Raw genomic sequence first — 16,014 nt, forward strand, 5'->3', positions numbered from 1 at the left:
GAATCGGACAGTTTTAAGTTCCCCTTAAATTTCCCCTTAACTGCCGAATCGGAAGCTGCGAATCGGATAAACTGAAATATCAACCTCGTTACTGTAGAGTCCCTGTTTATATGCAGCTAGTCAGTAAATTATCTGCAAACCAACAAATACAAATAGTGACCACATCATAGACCCTGTGATAAATGTTGACTTGTTGAAGCAGGAAACCACGTGTAAATGTAACATGTTCTATTAAGTGTCCCAGTTAGCCATGTCAGTAAGTGATTATGGACAATACCAGAGCACTGGAACTGGCTCACCCAAATGGAATGCAGCCATCATTAGTTTTTCCTGCTTTGACAAGTCAAAATGTGTTGTGAAAGGGGCCTTTTTGGCAATTAAAAAGGTCCCATTAGATCCTTCAATATTGTTCATTGCAATGTAAGTTGCAAAGCCAATCAACAAAAGGGTAATTTGTTCTTTACTGATCCAAAACCATTCAACATTCAATTTCCAAAATGAGCCCAGCACATCTTTAATGAACACATATTTAAATATTTACAGTCAGAGTACAATTTCATGAGCTTCTCCCAACGATAAATACAACAGAGCCTAGTATTTTTACTTTGCAGACAAAAAGCAGTTCTTTCCAGCACCCTTTTCTCATAATCTCCTGCCTTCCTCCTCCTCATTAAATCACACTCACACACTCATTGAAACCACAAACAGGTGCTGATGTTACTGGTTGGCTCTTCGCTTCCTCTTTACTTAGTTTAAGGTATTATTAGTGGAACTTGAGCCAGCTGGATGTTCACATGTTCACGAAACTGCAGCTTTCTTCTCTTTGTAAGTCGCCATCATTTTCTTGATCTCTGCGATGGCCTTTCCCGGGTTGAGTCCCTGTGGAGCAGTGTGTCAGACAGTAAAAAACTAAACCTCTATTAAATCTGCAACAGTCGAAGTGAGAATGTTTTAAAGTACCTTGGGACAGGTCTTAGTGCAGTTCATGATAGTGTGGCAGCGGTAGAGAGAGAAGGGGTCCTGAAGTTTAGACAAACGTTCCTCTGTGAATTCATCCCGGGAGTCAATCATCCACCGGTAAGCCTGTGGGATAATAACATCGTTGTCATCTCTTGTTTGCTCCATCATGAATATTTTTTTTTAATCAACTGGTAACACTTGAACTTGTGACCGAATTACCCATGTCATGCGCTGACCATGACATGTCCATGACATGAGCTTACATGATACCTCGTGCCTCAAAGTACAGCCTAAGCTGGAAAAATGCTGAATGGAACCAACCAAACAGCATTTTAACATCTAATAGTTGACAGCATTGAGCTGAAAGCACAGAGGAGCCAAAGTACAGCTGAGGCTGATAAAGGACACCTGAGCGTGAGATGTACAAAACAGCCACCTACCAGAAGATAATCTCATTAAATATTAACAAAATGGCCTTTGCTGAGACAACACTCTCAGGCTTTCCTTCACTAGAGTAAAGGATCTACCAAAGTTTTCTCTCTCTGGTTTGTAATGAGCATTACAGGCTTACGAGGCCCCTTGTGTGGCTCTGTACTTTAAATCCTGTTACCACATCTTATATTTTTATATATATAGAGTTATTGGGGACATGCATCTCATTGTCTCATCTCAACTAAATTTGATTACCCACCTGCATTAGGACAGCAGGTCCCAAGTATTTGTCTCCATTCCACCAGTAGCTGGGACAGCTGGTGCTGCAGCAAGCACACAGGATGCACTCATACAGGCCATCCTGTTGGGTTAAGAAGACTGTGACTCCACAGACAAATCATGATGCTATCATTAAATGTGTGATTCTGCTAAATATTTACACTTGCAATACATCGGACACAAGACAGGGTGACAAATCTGTGTAATCTGGCTAAAATCCTAGTTATGGAATGACCACTGTGGCCGAGATATGGAGACTTCCAATATGGCTGCCACAGCACGCCTTATTTCATTTGTGGGAGGTCTGTTTTTCTCACAGTAAGGGGTTGGTTTATATACCAGTTTTTGCCTGTCCTCCACCGACTGGAAATACTGCTCCTTCCCTTCTTGAGTATCATCCTTCTTTTTCAGGTAGGGCTCGATGGATTTGTACTGTGCATAGAAGTTGCTCATATCCTGGTGGAAAATATACGAGAGAAAACTAATAACAGGCACTCAACCAATAAATGCACCATAAATATAATTCCTTTTTAAAGTCATGCCACTTTCACACACTGTTCATGATCATCTGCTGTAGGTCTTTCAAATATGGCCATGGAAATAAACTTTCTACACTAATAGAACTTACAGGCACCAGATCTTTCACCACATACATGTGTGGGAGCGGGTAGATTTTGGTTGGTTTGCTTGTGTTGCCGTCAATTTTGTTTAGGCATGCCAGTGTGTTGCCTCCATTAATGTTCATGGCACATGAGCCGCAGATACCTAAAGGAATACACAATCAATGGATCACTGACAACTGGCACAAATGTACATTTAAACAGACCAGTTCATATGTTGAATTTGTTTTGATTTGTTTTTATCAGAGTGAAAATTGTTTACATTATTATGTGCACGCTGAACCTATACTGTATGTTTCTTACCCTCACGGCAGGAGCGTCTGAATGTGAGAGTGGGGTCGATCTCATTCTTAATCTTAATGAGGGCATCCAGAACCATTGGACCACAGCTATATTAACAACAACATGTCAATAGATTATGACACTGATTGAAGAAAAATGCAGCTCAGCAATGTTCTGCTCATGGATCTGGTTATGACTTACGTGTTGAGATTGATTTCATATGTCTCCATTCGTGGTTTATCCCCGGCGCAGTCTGGGTCCCAACGGTAAATCTGGAACTTCTTGATCCTGGGTTCAGGAGCCGGGGCAGCGGCCGTCTGAGCGTGCCGTACCATCTGTATCACAGATAACAAACAAGAGTTGCAGTACATGATATGAATCACAGAGAAGCATCAAATGGAGATTCTACAGTTGGCATAATAATTGGTATTTTCTTTGTTCTTTTAGGTTAGAGTAAAATAAAGAGCTATAAGAGCATGAGTTATGTACAAAGGAACACGTCATAATGTGACCTAGCTGCTGTTTACATCAACTGAGGCTAAAATAGGAAGCACTTGGTAATTCTATCTTGTAACACCAGGGGATACTACTTGTACTAATACATCAACTCATGCAAACAACTACAAAGATGGCACCTAAAGAACTAACAATTAGTGCTTTACAGTAGAATTGAGAGGCAAACAATAATAATAAACATAGGTACCATAAAATCAAAATAAACCAAATAATATAATATCAATAAAAGCCTTTGAAAACCATATAGTGAACAATACACTACTACTACTAAAACACAATATAGATATTGTAAAAATGTAAAAACTACAATAAGATTCTTTTGAGACGTCGTTTTAAATTAAAAATGTGTGTACTCCTTTTTGCATGAGAGGGTATAGAGTCTCCCCCTAGTGGTAGTTTGAATGAACTAACATGAAAGTGTTACATCACTTCGCAGACGGTTACCTAACTGACTCTTTCAGGACAATGAAAGATGGACCTCAGCACAATAACTCAAATAGTTCTATATATTTATGAGAAGTAGACATATTTATGCACCCTAACAGCTAAAAATAAACGTTTAGTCTCTATATATAAGCCTTTAATGGGAAACCGGATCGTACAACAGCTCAGCTCATTCACAATGAATGGGTTATAAGCATTTATTATAGTAGGCTATATTGATGATAAAACGTGGGCTGTTTTGCTGAATGTAAATACTACTTATTTATTCATACTTTACAGAGAATCAGATAGTACTAGAATAGGCTTCAAAATGATGTCACATTTACCCACACACACACACGTAGCCTGGGAGCAGTATGAGTATTACACACTTTTAAGTTGTAGCCTAGCATAAACGTAACAGTTAAATCAACACAAACACCAAATTGTCAACACCATACACATAATTTAAAAGAAGACCAAACTTCTGCTGTTATTTCTTACACTGAATAAAAATATTTTGTACTCACCACCATCATGCCAGAATTCCTAATAGCCAAAACATTTCGACTCAAGGCGCCACCAACCACCGACATGTTTCTGACTGATTGAGTTTGAGCAGAGTCGGGTTAGTTAGGCTATAACTTTGGTTGGAACCACACAGCAAACAGGACAGCTCACGCTTCTAAACCACCGTATGTACGCCCCTCCGTGGCGCCCCTTACGTCACGTGGATCCACGTGACGTAAGGGGCGCGGAGTGCGCCACGGTTGTTGCCTTTTGCAAGCTCCTACCGTTCTTATTGATACATCCATGGCTCCTACCCAGCTCTTCCTTCAGACCACAAACTGGCACGCAGACATTCTGTTCTGCAGCTGGATAGTAGGCAGTAGGCAGTCTATGGCAAGGCAATATGGCACCAGTCAAGTTTCGATATAAAAACCCATGCTTCATGCTTCACACATGCTTGGGTCGTAAATGTACACTTCATCCATGAATATCCCATATATCCGACAACACCTGAAGGCACCATACGTAAGAGCCTCTTTCACAACCAACATTGCTGTAAAAACTATACAGGGTCAGTTACATATGTATCCATAACTGAACACATGCATCTATGCAGGTGCAATTACTTTTAACAGGTTTATGATAATAATAATTTTACATCGCTCCCAATCGTTCTTATTTGATAATAGTGAACTTATACTGATTTAAATATAGCACATACATATGTTTGCCCTTTATAGAATGTATTCCATATGGGCGTATTTTTTAATACTGTACATTTTTCTCATCGATTCCTTCTTTGTCTCAATGTGTAATTTTAATGAAGTACTTTAGATCTTGGGTTATACTTACTCAATATTTCCTTGACCCATCCATTTTTATATGCAATATGCCATTAATGATTTCCTGCCATAATAGTCCAGTTTCTGCAAAGGAATCCCTTAAATTAATAAGCAGTTACTTTTGATAGAGTCCTTACTGTATGTTGACTTTACAAAGGCCAATAAAAAAGATAGGAGCCACTCTGTGTGATTATAGTATGTCTGTTTTATGTATGTAATATAGTAATGTAATGTCTGCCAGTCTGTTCTCATTCAATATGCATGACTAGTCTGGGACAGAGATGTACACAGTAAGCTATTCAGATGGAAATGCATTTGAAGGTCGAGGGAAAAACTCATGTACTCATGTAGATTTTAATGTATTCAATGATCTTTGTTCACATGGTCAATGAAATCAAACATTTACGACTGACTCTTCAGATAAAAAATAACCTGCACACATATTAGTTTACACAATAGGGCTGCCAAGACATTTCCCTGACTCAGAACCTAAAATATGTTACACCCCTGTTTTCACACAAATACACATATACAGATAGCAATACAACAATATAAGAACCCCTGGACCATCACAGTTCTAATACATGATATAATAATATTAATAATACATAATACGCATGGATGTATTTTTCAGACAGTATCATGCAGCCTAAACGGATTTTGTTTTTTAAAATTTTTGTTCAGAATAAAAACATTAAAAAAGCAATGAAATGAATAATTCTTGGATATAGCACTCCACTCAACTAAAACTGACATTTCCGGTCTGATTTTTCGGGATATTATTTCTTTAGGTTTATTTTAATCATCTATTTCATTTGCCATGGGTTATAAAAACAGTATACACCATGAAACAAGCGGGGAATGGAACATGTTGTACAACAATCTATAAAACGGTTAAATTCCTCCTCCCTCCTTCCGTTTCACTTTGTATAAAATGTTGCAGAGTTCATCTTTGTTTTATTTTGAAAAGTTTGACCGGAAGAGTTTTTTCTCCTGTTGGTGTAGCCTACTTGACTCAACAAGCATGAGCTACTATTCTAGAGAACTATCGTGGAGGCTCTAAAACTTAAAGTACTGCAGCCTGTTGCTCGGGCGCTGTTGAAGCAGCATGTCGTGGCTTTTCGGCTGGGGCAAGGGCTCCGGTTCGCCGCCAGCGGACGAGCAGACAGCGGCTGCTCTTGCTGAAGGAGCCGGAGGTGAAACAGGAGATCCAGGGGGAGGCAAACCCGGGGACAAATGGAGTAACTTTGACCCGACTGGGCTGGAGAGAGCTGCAAAAGCTGCAAGGGACCTCGACAAATCACGTGCGTACTCATTTTACCAGCATTTAACAAAACTAGCCTGTATACTTTCTTTCTTTCTTTCTTTCTTTCTTTCGTCATTTCAATGACTTATTTTTTTAAATTCCAGTATTTTGTTTTCCTGCACTGGACATACTTTCCCAATTGGGGTAATGACTAGCATAGCCTGTTCATATTTACAGTCTATGGTTGGTACGTTCTGTTCTTTTCGGATATGGTCCCTTGCGCCGAATTCCACACAAAAATGTCAGGCAGAAAGCTAAGTTTCTACTTTGCAAATGTGCAAACTTTGATCATCAGGTTGTAACTAAGGTGCACTGCTGAACTGTCGAGTGTGATCTTTTTATTCGGCATACATCTACCAAAGTGGTGCAATATAGATAACATTTCAACTTTTTAAACTGGTTTACCCCCACCAAACGCCGGAGGCCAGGGGCTGCAAAAGCTATGAACCATATTCTGCCTTGATGTGATAGATAACGACCACATCGGAATACTATAACAATTATTTAATCTAAAGGTATGTGTAATACGGGAGGGGTTTTAAATAGGTTGGCTTTATTTTAAATTTAATTTAGTTGCACATGGTTGATCTACCTCTTTGCTACAAGTTTTCTTGCTTATTTGAAGAGTTCATTTCTAAAAGCCCATGAAAGTCATTCTGAAAATGGATAAACCAACACTAGTTTGATTGATATTACCTTGAGCGACAATACAAAAGCACTTTATTTTTTTTTAAATAAATAAAAACGCGTACGTTTTTGCACACCCTTCAATTGACCTCCACACATTCTGCAGCAAGAGTTTTATTTATTTATTTATTTATTTTTTCGGGGGGGGGCGTGTGTACAGCACAGATGGAACAAAGTGTCCTCGCAAGCTCAGCCCCTCACCTGTCCCATACGTCATGCCCTTCTTGTCAGTAGTGCAGTTGAACATGCTTATGGAGGTGTATGTTATGCACTGTATGGAGGTATTTTACCCAGTGCCTGTCAAGCACAACAGCAGCTGCTCACCACAGCTCCAACACCTCCTCCACCCTGACCCCTCACCACAGTCCTCCCCCAGGGCTTCGTGCTCAGAGCTGCCGTCCATGATGGGGGGGGACCTGTACATCCACGGCATCTGGTCTGGCACCACCACGCTCAGATACAGCGTCATTCCACAACATTTTTTTTTGAGCATGCTGTGAGCTCATCTCATGTCCCTTTACCCTAAAACCGGTTTATCTTTATATACTATTACATACGGTGTTACAACTGTTTTCACCTTTTATGTCTTAGATTCTAGTTTTTATACAAATTGAATTAGCATTGTTGAAAAGAGCCTGAGACCCAAGACTGCTTCTGAAATGATTGTGCACCTGTAAATAAATAACTTGAACATAGTACATATTTGTTTAATTTACCTTTTTTTTTTTTTAATATCTGCTGTGCTCTCTTCAAACACACTGACAAACAGGCAGGTCTGCATCATCTTGTAGTGCCAGTTTGAACCCATATACCCAAAAGTGTAACTATAATTGTCCTTGTGGTTAAAATTTAAATAGTTAAATGAATAAAGCAGCATAACTCACTGTTTTATTTATTTGAAATTTCAACAGGACATGCCAAAGAAGCTCTGGCCCTGGCTCGTATGCAGGAACAGACTGTACAGCTGGAGCATGAGAGTAAAGTGAAAGTAGGTGTTGGTGGAGGGGGGTTCTTTTCAAAAGTGCCTCACATGTGATTGGGTGATCAACTGATACATGTGTTCAGAACAGGTAACTGCTAAACCCTGATGTTGTTTTACACGTAACACAAACCAAACCCCCCAACAGGAATATGAGGCAGCTTTGGAGCAGCTGAAGGGCGAGCAGATCCACCTCCAAGGCGAGGAGAGACGCAAAACACTGGCAGAGGAGACAAAGCAAAACCAGGCAGTATGGAATTAACACCGTACACACCTTGCTCTTCACCCGTTTCACCTACAAGATACAGTATATATTTTTAATTTATTGAATTGTTTTCTAAATTGCCTCCAGAGGGCACAATATCAAGACAAACTTGCCAGACAGAGGTATGATGATCAGCTCAGGCAACAGGTAAACCTTTTTAAATCAACACTTAAAATGAACACCTGAATACCGAAAGGAGTGTTCCTCATGTGTTCTTTTTTTAATCCACAGCAATTCCTCAATGAGGAGAACCTTCGCAAACAAGAGGAATCGGTTGTGAAACAAGAGGCCATGAGAAAAGGTAGGGGAAAAAAAACAAATGCACCCTTGCATTTACATATTATTCATCCACTCATAATGTCATGTAAAACAACTCCTTAATTGACCTACTTCAAGATACTCTTAAGTAGGATTTGTGCTGCTCCAAAGCAAAGAATGACCATAATGTGTCTGCAGGTGTCAATAAGGTTATTGATCAGTACTGATGACTGAGAGGACATGGCTCACTGTTAGATTTGTTGCTCTCTAAAGTCTCCTTTGGGGCGCGTACTCTGGGTTGCAAGAAAACTACCCAACCCAGGGGAGTTTCAAGACACTCAAAATATTATTATTATTATTATTATTATTATTATAGTATTTATCATAATGATGAATTAGCTCTCCATTAGACATTTGCATTGGGTCTGTGCTCTAATTAGCTTTTAAATTGTCTTTAACCACAAAAAACACAAATAGACCCTTTTTTATAATGGTGTTGTATTCATTAAATAAATCAAGAAAAACTATCTTTTTAAATAATTTTAATCTAGTTTTGGCACAGTGTTAATTTATACCACCCTGATTTAAGTAGGTCAAAGTCTCAGCCCTGTCTTTTTTTAATATCTGCCTCTTTTCCTACCAGCTACAATTGAACATGAAATGGATCTGAGACACAAGAATGACCTGCTTCGCATTGAGGCAGAGGCCAAAGCCCGTGCCCAGGTGGAGAGGGAGAACGCAGACCTGATCAGGGAACAGATCCGCCTGAAGGCCGCTGAACACAGACAAACTGTCCTTGAATCTATAAAGTGAGAGGCAAAACGACTTTACACTTTCCTTAATCCTCAGAGTAACTGGCATGTTATCTCCTTGTATCTCTCTCGGCTGTAAGTAAAATCCCCGAGGGCGGCAGTGAGTGTAGCTGCCACAGTGGAGGCAGTCAGTGTGATAATTGTGTTTTGTTCCTGGCAGGACGGCAGGAGCCGTGTTTGGGGAGGGATTCAGGGCCTTCGTCTCTGACTGGGACAAACTCACAGCCACGGTAAATCCATGTCAGACCTGTCACGCTTTGTCACACTTTCACCACAGGAGGACTGCAGAGGATTATGGGAAGCAGTGGTCTTCATGTTTGTTATGCTATACAGCTCTATGTTTGAAGATGTGTGTGTTTGTCTTTTTATTCCCCACAGGTTGCTGGGTTGACCCTGTTGGCAGCAGGAGTGTATACTGCCAGGAACACCACCGCAGTGGCCGGCCGCTACATAGAGGCTCGTTTAGGCAAACCCTCACTGGTCCGAGAGACCTCCCGGATAACTGTGGCAGAGGCCATCAAACATCCAATCAAGGTCAAACCACATCCATATATTCATGTTTTTACTATTTGTGTGTTCGATAACCTGCTGATAAAACTAACCACCATCTACACAAGAATGGGGAAACATGCAGGACATGTTTGTGTGTGTGAATACCGTATATTTTAATGAGGCAGCTTTAGATTTAAATGGATGCATTCTGCATAGGGAGTATTTTATTATTTTGTTGTTTTTGAAAACCACTACTCATCAGCCTGTAACAGCTGGTAGCGCATCAAATTCATTTTCGAGAAAGAAATTGTTTAAATGGATTTGTTAATTCATGTATCGTCTGCAGTATATCCAGCTAATCCTGCCAAATGGACTGAATGTGGCAGAATTTTTGAAAATGACAAAAAAATGCCATCAGTTATACCAATGAAGTGTGTTAAATGAATGAGTACAATCACAAAGATAGCAATGGGGTGGATGTGTGCTGAATGTTTCAAGTAGTTATTTGGTTATTTTTAGCCCAAATCTATATAAAAGACACACAACCTCTGAATTTGTACTTTAGCAGAGCAGGAAATTCACTCATCAGTAATAACATGTTCAAATGATGTTGATGTTATGTATGCTATGACTAGATAATAAGAAATTCTATTTGCAAGCACTCAGATTTCCGACCTAATGGGACTACCTATTTACGGTTTAATGGTTTTATGCTTAATCAAGTCACTATGCAATTCCCTCTGTTTTCCTCATTTTTAGACAGCCAAGCGCCTGAGAAGCAGACCACAGGATGCCTTGGAGGGCGTGGTGCTCAGCGTGAGTCATTTAATTATGGTTTTTGTTGCATTGATATATTCTGAATTAAACATTCATGTAGTCTTTTTCTTTTTTTTTTTTTTTTTTTTTTTTATAAACGTCGTGAAAAATGTTGTCATTGTTAGGGTTGGGTACCGAGACCCAGTGCTAATACGGCACCGGTACCTTAACGACCGGTATCTACCGGACCGAATAGCAATGCGGATTTGGTGCTTCATTTCGGTGCCACTGATATGCCTGCGCTGATGCTTCAAAACGGACGTTAGAGGCAACCGAAGCATCGCTGCACGTGACGCTAGTTAACACTACACTTGACAGCAGGTAACGTTAGCCTACCGTTAGCTAGCAGCTGGATTAAACACGGTTAAAATGCTGACAGCTAAACAGTGTAACGTGTGACTGTATTTCACTAGAGGATCCAACAGCGGGACGTTAAAGCAGTGTGCAGCTTCCGTTCAGTTCACTTGAAACTGGTAGCGTGCATTCAAAGTTATTGTAAAATACCCTTTTCCCATCTGGTGCTGTTTTCAACAGCAATTTACTAGTGAAATATGTTATTGTTATAAGTTATAGTTATTACTATATTATTAAATCATTTAATTTTGACCATATGGCCTTAGCAATAAACAAGCTGTTCTTTAATGTCGCTGACTGTTGTTTAGTACCCTACTTTTTTTTTTACTTTCTTAAGTATCGGTTCAGGCACCATTTAGGCACAGTCACCGTTTTAAAAGTATCGCTTTAGCACTTATATCGAAAAAAAACTAAAAATGATACCCAACCCTAGTCATTGTGCTGTGGATCACACAGCCAACTTTGGAGGAACGTGTAAGGGACGTTGCCATCGCCACTCGAAACACCAGGCAGAACAGAGGCTTGTACAGAAACATCCTGATGTACGGACCCCCTGGAACTGGAAAAACACTCTTTGCCAAGGTATGGCTGGTTCAAACATCTCATCATTTGATTTTCTTTCTCTTTTATGTTTTTTGACATTGTACATATAGTTCTTTCATGCAAAGATGCAGTCAATTTGTAAAGCAGTATATTTTCTATATATTTATCTCAGTGGTTACTCATATTTTTTTTTTTTTGTCCTTATTTGAACAAAGCTCTTTCCATTGTCTTTTCAGAAATTGGCTCTCCATTCAGGGATGGACTATGCCATCATGACAGGTGGCGATGTGGCACCCATGGGGCGCGACGGAGTCACTGCCATGCACAAGGTGTTTGACTGGGCCAGCACCAGCAGGCGAGGGTAGGGCACTTTAATTTGCTCCATTAATACTCAATGAATTAACACTACAATGTATATCAGCTGTTAAATTTTGACTCTGAAAGTTCAATATTATAGACTCTACTATGTATGTTGTGTTACATACAGAGCTGCTTTTATTCTAATGGCTAATAACATGAAATGCCTTTACATTAACAATGGCAGTTTTTTAAGCACATTCTCTTTGTTCTCTGATTCTCTGCAGCCTCTTGCTGTTCGTAGATGAAGCTGATGCATTCCTGCGTAAGCGAGCCACAGTGAGTTCATCTGTAGTGCCATATGCATGGTGATGATGCCCTGTGTTTTAATCATATATGCATGAGTCATGATTTTTGCATTGCAGGAGACAATCAGTGAAGACCTCAGAGCCACCCTGAATGCATTTCTCTACCGCACTGGGGAGCAGAGCAACAAGTTGGTATCTTATGTTATTCACTGTGCATGTCTGGGCATGAAAAGGTCTTTGCCGTGACTGAAAAGGTCACTGGCTGGGTCTAAGTGGTCTCATTCTCTCTCTCCTCAGGTTCATGCTGGTGCTTGCCAGTAACCAGCCAGAACAGTTTGACTGGGCCATTAATGACCGCATTGATGAGATTGTAAACTTTGCGTTACCTGGTCTGGGCGAGAGGGAACGATTGGTGCGCCTGTATTTCGACAAATTTGTGCTGGGTCCTGCCACTACAGGGAGACAGTGAGTACACTGATTGTATTTCAATTTCAAACCGCTACTCTTGCTGCTCCATAGCAGAGGTGATTGACTACCGCAAAGGAAAGCATTTGTCCCTAGAGGTCACCTTGCTAGCTCAAGTTGCATAGTGGTTTATATAATGTCTTCAGTCCTGAAACCATAGTGGTGTCTGAGTCTTTACTTATTGCTTTCATGAAATGATGTCTAAGTCTTCAAGAAGTGAAGCACAGAAGCCATTGCACATTGCATTAGCAGTTGAAACCAGTAAATGTACGAATGATCAATGATAACAAACAAGTTTAAAGCTCAAGGCTCACTTCCTGTACAAACCTATTGTGCTTTAACTCAACAGGAGACTAAAATTGGCTCAGTTCAACTATGGCCAGAAGTGTTCAGACATTGCAAAGCGAGCAGAAGGCATGTCCGGTCGTGAAATCTCCAAACTTGGTGTGGCCTGGCAGGTGAGTAGAAAAGCCTGTCGACACAAACCATTTTCTGTTTCCAAACAAATCCAAAGCCAACCTTTTTAATTATTATATTTGTTTTCCTGGAAGGCTGCCGCATACTCTTCTGAAGATGGAGTTTTGACCGAAGCGATGATTGACTCAAGAGTTGATGATGCCATCAAGCAGCATGCACAGAAAATGGACTGGCTGCTGATGGAAGCAGGTGTGGGGGTTGGCAAGGTCGGTGTACACCTCCCTAAGGAAATGGTTGCAGGAATCACAGCCCAGGAAGCTTCTTCATTGGCACAAACTGAAGTGACTGCCCCGACTGTACAACAAGTCCTTCCACTTCTCGAGGTTGTGAGCAATGCTATCCAGACAGAAGCAGCCGCTCATCCTTCAGAGGTAGAGGCAGATGCTATCCTCAAAGAAGCAGCCACATTGGTTAAAGAAAGTGAAGTCTTGAATGATACAGTTAAAACCGTTGTTGAGACCGCTACTGCTGTCCCTTTGGTGCAGGAGGTTGAGGCCGTCAAGGACCTGACTGAGGAGGTTCTAGGTACAGCTGTAGCTACAGACACTGTTGTTCCTGAGGTAAAGGATATAGTCACTGATGTTAAAGAGGCTGAGGGTATACCAGTTTCCACCATCCAAGAAACTGCTGCTGTGAGTAAAGAAGAGCCAACTGCTGATATAGCTGCGCAAGAGACTGAGGTCATTGAAGTAGTCAAGGAAAAAGATGTAGCACACTCAGAAACAACAGTCTCTGCTGTTGCTCAGGAGAAGGAATTGGATGTTGTTGTCTCTAATGTTGTTAAGGAGCCAGAGGCTATATTAGTTGGACTCTCCCAGGAGACTGTTGTCCAAGAAACTGAGTCAGCTGCCACGTCTGTTGATGGTGTAGAAACTGAAGCCATTAAGGCTGCCGAGGAAGTCGTAACTGTTGCTGTAAATGTTGCAGAGGAAATTGCAAACAATGTAGCTCAAGTGTCGGATTCCCTGGTAAACATTGCAAAAGAGGCTGAAGCAATAGCAGCTGATGTAGCCAAGGTGGCTGATGCCGTAGTAACCATCACTGAGGAGATGGAAGCAGTAGTCACCAAGGAGGTTGAAGCCATGGAAAGTGAAGTTGTCAAGGATCCAAATGAGGCTGTAGTGGAAACTGCATCTGAAACATCTGAGGTTACTAAAGAGTTCGAAGTGGTAGTGACAGATGTGGTCAAGGAGTCTGAGAGTATAGCTGCAGAGATTGTTAAGGAGGTCGAACCTGCGACAACTGAGACTGCTGCCAAGGAAGCTGAAGTCCTTTCAATGGAGTCTACCATTGAAACTGAAGCCACAGTTTCAGAGGAAGCCAAGGAGCCTCAGACTACTGCCATTGAGTTTGCCACAGAAGGTCAGACTTTGGCTACAGAGATTGCTGCCAAGGAAGCCAAAGTCACACCTGCAGAGGTTTCCAAGGTAGCTGAAGACCTAACAACCAAGGAGGCTGACACCATGTCTGCAGAAGATGTGAAACTGCCTGAGAATACTGAGGTTGCTGCCAAGGAAGCTGAGGCCATAACAACGAAGGCTGCAGAGGAGGTAGAGACTGTAGTAACTGAAGTCATTGATGAGACAAACTCCGCAGTTGTTTCCAAAATAGAAACCAAGGTTGATACAGAGACTGCAGAGGTGTCCAAGGAAGCTGAAGTCCTAACAACCAAGGAGGCTGACACTGGGGCTATGGAAGATGTGAAACTGCCTGAGAATACTGAGGTTGCTGCCAAGGAAGCTGAGGCCATAACAACAAAGGCTGCAGAGGAGGTAGAGACTGTAGTAACTGAAGTCATTGATGAGACAAACTCCACAGTTGTTTCCAAAATAGAAACCAAGGTTGATACAGAGACTGCAGAGGTGTCCAAGGAAGCCGAAGTCCTAACACCCAAGGAGGCTGACACTGGGGCTATGGAAGATGTGAAACTGCCTGAGAATACTGAGACTGCTGCCAAGGAAGCTGAGGCCATAACAACGAAGGCTGCAGAGGAGGTAGAGACTGTAGTACCTGAAGTCACCGATGAAACAAACTCAGCAGCTATTTCCAAAATAGAAACCAAGGTTGATTCAGAGACTGCAGTGTCAGAACAGTCTGAAAAACTTGAGAGTCCAACCACCGAGAAGTCGGCTGCCTCTCAGACTCCGAGCACTGGAGAAGCAAAACCCAGTCAAACTGAGAAGCCTCTTTCAAATAACCAGAGTGGAGACGAAAACGACAAACCACAAGCCAAGCCTAGTCCAACAAAATGATCATGTGAAAACTTTGATAAAATGCTTTTGTGAATAAAGACCTGTTGGAATAGTTAAACACTTGAGTGTGTAAAACCTTCACCCTATAATGTCTACTCTTCCATCAATGTGTTTGTAACTTAATTACTGTGAATGCCAGCGTTAATGTAATAGTTTGATTGTGACCTGTAGGTTTGTAAGATTTTACTTTTGAGTAAAAGCATGTACCATTCTGATTGTCTTGACTATTGCATTCTGCTATTTATTTATTTTTTTTCTTCTGATCGTTGTCATTTTCAAAGTCTGTGGCTGGGTGACATTTTGAAAATGTGTCCTCTAGAAGGGATGTTCTTGTGTGTTTGCTGACCAGTTCTGGCAAGAGTTCAATAGCACGTCGGCAAAATGTTCGTTCAGAACATCTCTTCCCTGGCACTTCGTAGCAAAAGCGCTGGTGCAGTTGAGACCTGCCCTTGACAGATATATTCTTTCACCTTTCATAGAATTATTTTTTATTTTTTTACAAACATGGTGTTTTAGATCCAGGCGGGTGTGTGACCTTTCTCGCACATGAAGAATAAAAAAACACAAAATGCACCATTGATGCAGTTTATATTAGATCTAAATTATTAGTCGACTAATCAATTACTCGACAGCATTGAGAGATAATTAACAATGATTTTGGTAATGAATTAATAGTTGAAGTCATTTTTATAACGTTCACTGGTTCCAGCTTCCAGAGAGGATTAATTAATATTTCTTAGTTTTATATCACTGAAAATGTAACATCTGTGGCTTGGAGACCGCTGGTCACAGTACAAACAAGTTAAAGATGTCAACTCTGGCGCTAGAAAATTGTAATG

The 16,014-nt window shown here is 40.9% G+C and overlaps 2 protein-coding genes across 2 annotated transcripts; one reads left to right on the plus strand and one right to left on the minus strand.

Moving 5' to 3' along the window:
- Positions 1 to 489: 489 nt before the first annotated feature.
- Positions 490 to 4,232, minus strand: LOC114559059 (succinate dehydrogenase [ubiquinone] iron-sulfur subunit, mitochondrial). The gene is made up of 8 exons (XM_028583471.1): positions 4,043 to 4,232; positions 2,775 to 2,908; positions 2,595 to 2,680; positions 2,300 to 2,436; positions 2,011 to 2,127; positions 1,652 to 1,753; positions 961 to 1,083; positions 490 to 879 (listed from the first exon to the last, which is right to left on the minus strand). Exons 1-8 carry the CDS (start codon positions 4,106 to 4,108, stop codon positions 799 to 801), a joined length of 846 nt encoding a protein of 281 aa, XP_028439272.1. The 5' UTR covers positions 4,109 to 4,232; the 3' UTR covers positions 490 to 798.
- Positions 4,233 to 5,845: 1,613 nt separating this feature from the next.
- On the plus strand, positions 5,846 to 15,391 carry LOC114559261 (uncharacterized). The gene is made up of 16 exons (XM_028583831.1): positions 5,846 to 6,168; positions 7,769 to 7,845; positions 7,985 to 8,086; positions 8,189 to 8,248; positions 8,333 to 8,402; positions 9,003 to 9,168; positions 9,332 to 9,401; positions 9,550 to 9,705; positions 10,423 to 10,479; positions 11,290 to 11,415; positions 11,613 to 11,737; positions 11,961 to 12,012; positions 12,099 to 12,169; positions 12,279 to 12,446; positions 12,796 to 12,904; positions 12,998 to 15,391. Exons 1-16 carry the CDS (start codon positions 5,973 to 5,975, stop codon positions 15,173 to 15,175), a joined length of 3,783 nt encoding a protein of 1,260 aa, XP_028439632.1. The 5' UTR covers positions 5,846 to 5,972; the 3' UTR covers positions 15,176 to 15,391.
- The last annotated feature ends 623 nt before the right edge of the window (positions 15,392 to 16,014 follow it).

The sequence above is a fragment of the Perca flavescens genome, chromosome 7, assembly GCF_004354835.1.
Source record: "Perca flavescens isolate YP-PL-M2 chromosome 7, PFLA_1.0, whole genome shotgun sequence".
In the NCBI taxonomy this organism is placed as follows: Eukaryota; Metazoa; Chordata; class Actinopteri; order Perciformes; family Percidae; genus Perca; species Perca flavescens.